This window comes from Typha angustifolia, chromosome 6 (genome assembly GCF_048772165.1).
Source record: "Typha angustifolia cultivar Huaian chromosome 6, ASM4877216v1, whole genome shotgun sequence".
Lineage (NCBI taxonomy): Eukaryota > Viridiplantae > Streptophyta > Magnoliopsida > Poales > Typhaceae > Typha > Typha angustifolia.
This window is the reverse complement of record NC_133244.1, coordinates 1,819,166-1,822,134: the sequence shown is the minus strand read 5'-3', so window position 1 is coordinate 1,822,134 and position 2,969 is coordinate 1,819,166. Positions and strand designations below refer to the sequence as shown.

Genomic DNA, 2,969 nt, shown 5'->3' with positions numbered 1-2,969 from the left:
TTAGAATAGAAATAAAATGAGTAAAAATTTAAAAAATTAGGTAATTTTATGAAAGTGAAAAACTCACTACCCATTCCCACCCATTTTTTGTCTAAATATTATAATGCGATGGACTTCTAAAATATTGTTTCTTTGTTTTCCTATTCTACTAACCAATTACACTCTTTATATTTGGTTGAAGCCATGGAAGGGCAATAGGCAACAGTTGTTAACTTATTAATTACTTTAAAATTTTAAGTTGTTAGAAAATAATTTTTATATTTATATTTTAACACTCCTTATTTCTAAGCCCAGATATCTTAATTTAAAACAGTAGAGATTATATATTATAAATGACAGATGTGTCGGAGAGGATGGCTTTTGCTTAATTTGATATCATATTAATTTACCTACAATTAGAGAAACGATAATTAATTTTTAAATTTTATACTCTAACGCTAGCATCACATCCAAAATCTTAATTAAATGAGTCCCAGAAACAGAAGTATGCACACACCACAGCACAACCTGGAACCAGGCCAGCCATCTGGCATTACTGACCTCTCTGCATTATTCTGTCTACTTTTCACTATATTTTATTAAACCACATGCAGTACCCTTTCACTCAAGAATAAGAGAAAGGATTCACTTCTTCTTCCTGGGAGACAAACTAAGATATACAAAAGCAGTTAATTGATAATAATTCGTTGCTAGATCTCAAGCCTTGACATTAATAGTGATATTAATACTATCATGCACTACTATAATATTTTATTTAGTAGACATGTACACATTTTTTATAATTTTTTCTTTTTATTTCTTTTCACTAAGCTTCAATCCATTTCCTCCGGGGAGATGTGATCCTAAACACATGCTCCTCGCCGGTGTCTTCGTCGACACGAACCACCCATTGGCTTTTCTTCGCCTGCGGCGGCACCCGGCACACCGTCATCCCGCCGCCTATCGGTAGATGCTCCACCTTCGTCCTTCCACTTCGGCACGGCCGCCCGCAGAACGCGTTATACCCGACCACCACACCGCCGCAACCCTCGACGGCGCCGGCCTGCGCTGCCCTGAACACGCGTTCGTGCTCGCGCATCTCGCAGTCGACGAGCACGAAGTCGGCACCCAGATACTCGCCCATCAGTAGCTTCCTCGCGTCCCCGACGACGAGCTCTGCGTTGTCGGCCTCCGAGCCAAGGAATTCGACCGAGGATCGCAGCTCGTCGGGGCCGTGAACTATGCAGACTGCACGGCCGCCGGTTTGGTTCGCCGCCGCGATCAGAGCCAATGTGGTCGGGCCGGCGCCGTCGCTGCATGCTTCCACCATGAGCCGCGCGCCGCTCCCGGCCGCCAGCGCCGAGATAAACTCGGCGACATCGGGCTCCATGGGCTTATTTCCCTGCAAAGAGGCAAAGATATATAGATTAATTATAAGTTTGGAGAGGAGATAGCATAATATTTTGGATGTGTGAGAGAGAGAGAGAGAGGTTGATAAGCTTACGAGTTTTAGTGTTCGAAGGTAGGCTTTGGTGGCGTTCTCGGCGGACCAGGTCATGTTTAATTATTTCTTGAGTTTGCTACGTAGCTTATTAGACTTCCATCGTCAGTTTGGTGTATATATAGAGAGAGAGACTTGAGAGCATTGATGTATATATTGTAGTTTCCTATATGGTTGGGAAGCTTTAACGACATTAATTGTCTCTCAACTTGTCAATTTGATTTTTCCATATAACTAATAAAGTTTCAAGTGGTTGAATGTGACAAAGGTGATATGCTTCAGTGTCAGTGACAACGAAAGCTCCAGCAACCAAGTGCTTCAGTACTTGGGTTTTAATATCTGGTATTTTAGCATACATATATCAATTTTACAAGCAAGAATTACTGCATGGTTGCAATTATGGAATATTTTGAAGTGTAAACTTGTTGTACGTCCATGAAATATATGGTTCCATTTAATTTATAGAAGATTTTGAGGTGCATAATTTAGCATTAAGTGACCTTCCTTGATGCTACCAAGCAATGTCTTGAAATCTAATTAATCTTGATACATGTGTATGCAGCTTGGCTCCATCTCCCCAAATATTCATATTAATTAGTCGTCAATTAAATTCTCTCTTCATCAGGCCCAAACCGACCACGGGGGGAACAAAAGCTAAATTGTGGAAATCTCCAAGGTTATGTAGCACCATCTTGAGACAATCTGCAGACTCCCATGTTCCCCAACAATGGTCGGCAATTCAAAATGCAGGCAAGTTCTGAACATGTTGAGAAAAACAGCAGAACAAACCCTAAACTTGGAGATCTATCAGATCTAGGGTTTCAACTACCGGTCTAGTAAGTTTACCATCAGAAATAATTTAAGCAAATGAATAAAGATGAATAAGTTCCAACATACTGTTGGAGTATTAAAGGATTAAAATGTCGGTTAAGTATAAAAATAATTGTTTTCTAACATTTTACATTTTTAGATCAATTGATTATCTAACACAGTATTAGAACAGAGGTCCTAACTTAAAATCTTGTTAGACCCATCTTTCATTTTAAATATAAGATATTAACATATTTAAATCAAGTCCACTTCGTAGGCCTATCAAGATATCTTAGCCTTGTTGTAAAGTGAAATGTTCACTATAAATTATAACTTCATCATTCATTAATAACTTCAGCTTCTAGAATAATTGATGAGTTAATATATATTGTTATATCAAGAATCATACTTAAACTGCTGACATCCATTGTAGGGTAAATGTAGGCCTCCTCGATTGATTTTATTATAGAAGTCAATAATAGACAATAGCTCTTTCAAAAATAGTTAAAATATCCCCCGGTAGAATTCCACTAATATCAGACAATTAGTCTAGTTGTTGGATTAGGCATCCTCATGAGAAGTTTTAGTCTAAATGGTAATACTAGTCCAACTATGTCTTTTATTTCTTGGTACACTAGGAGATTATAAGAGCTCTTTTAGTTAAATTAAGAGATTGTGA

At 38.4% G+C, this 2,969-nt stretch overlaps 1 protein-coding gene across 1 annotated transcript; it reads right to left on the bottom strand.

The window, feature by feature from the left end:
* Nucleotides 1-645: 645 nt before the first annotated feature.
* On the bottom strand, nucleotides 646-1,575 carry LOC140761579 (uncharacterized). Its single transcript, XM_073098975.1, has 2 exons — nucleotides 1,484-1,575; nucleotides 646-1,381 (listed from the first exon to the last, which is right to left on the bottom strand). The coding sequence occupies exons 1-2, from the start codon at nucleotides 1,535-1,537 to the stop codon at nucleotides 806-808; spliced, it is 630 nt and encodes a 209-aa protein (XP_072955076.1). The 5' UTR covers nucleotides 1,538-1,575; the 3' UTR covers nucleotides 646-805.
* Nucleotides 1,576-2,969: the final 1,394 nt, after the last annotated feature.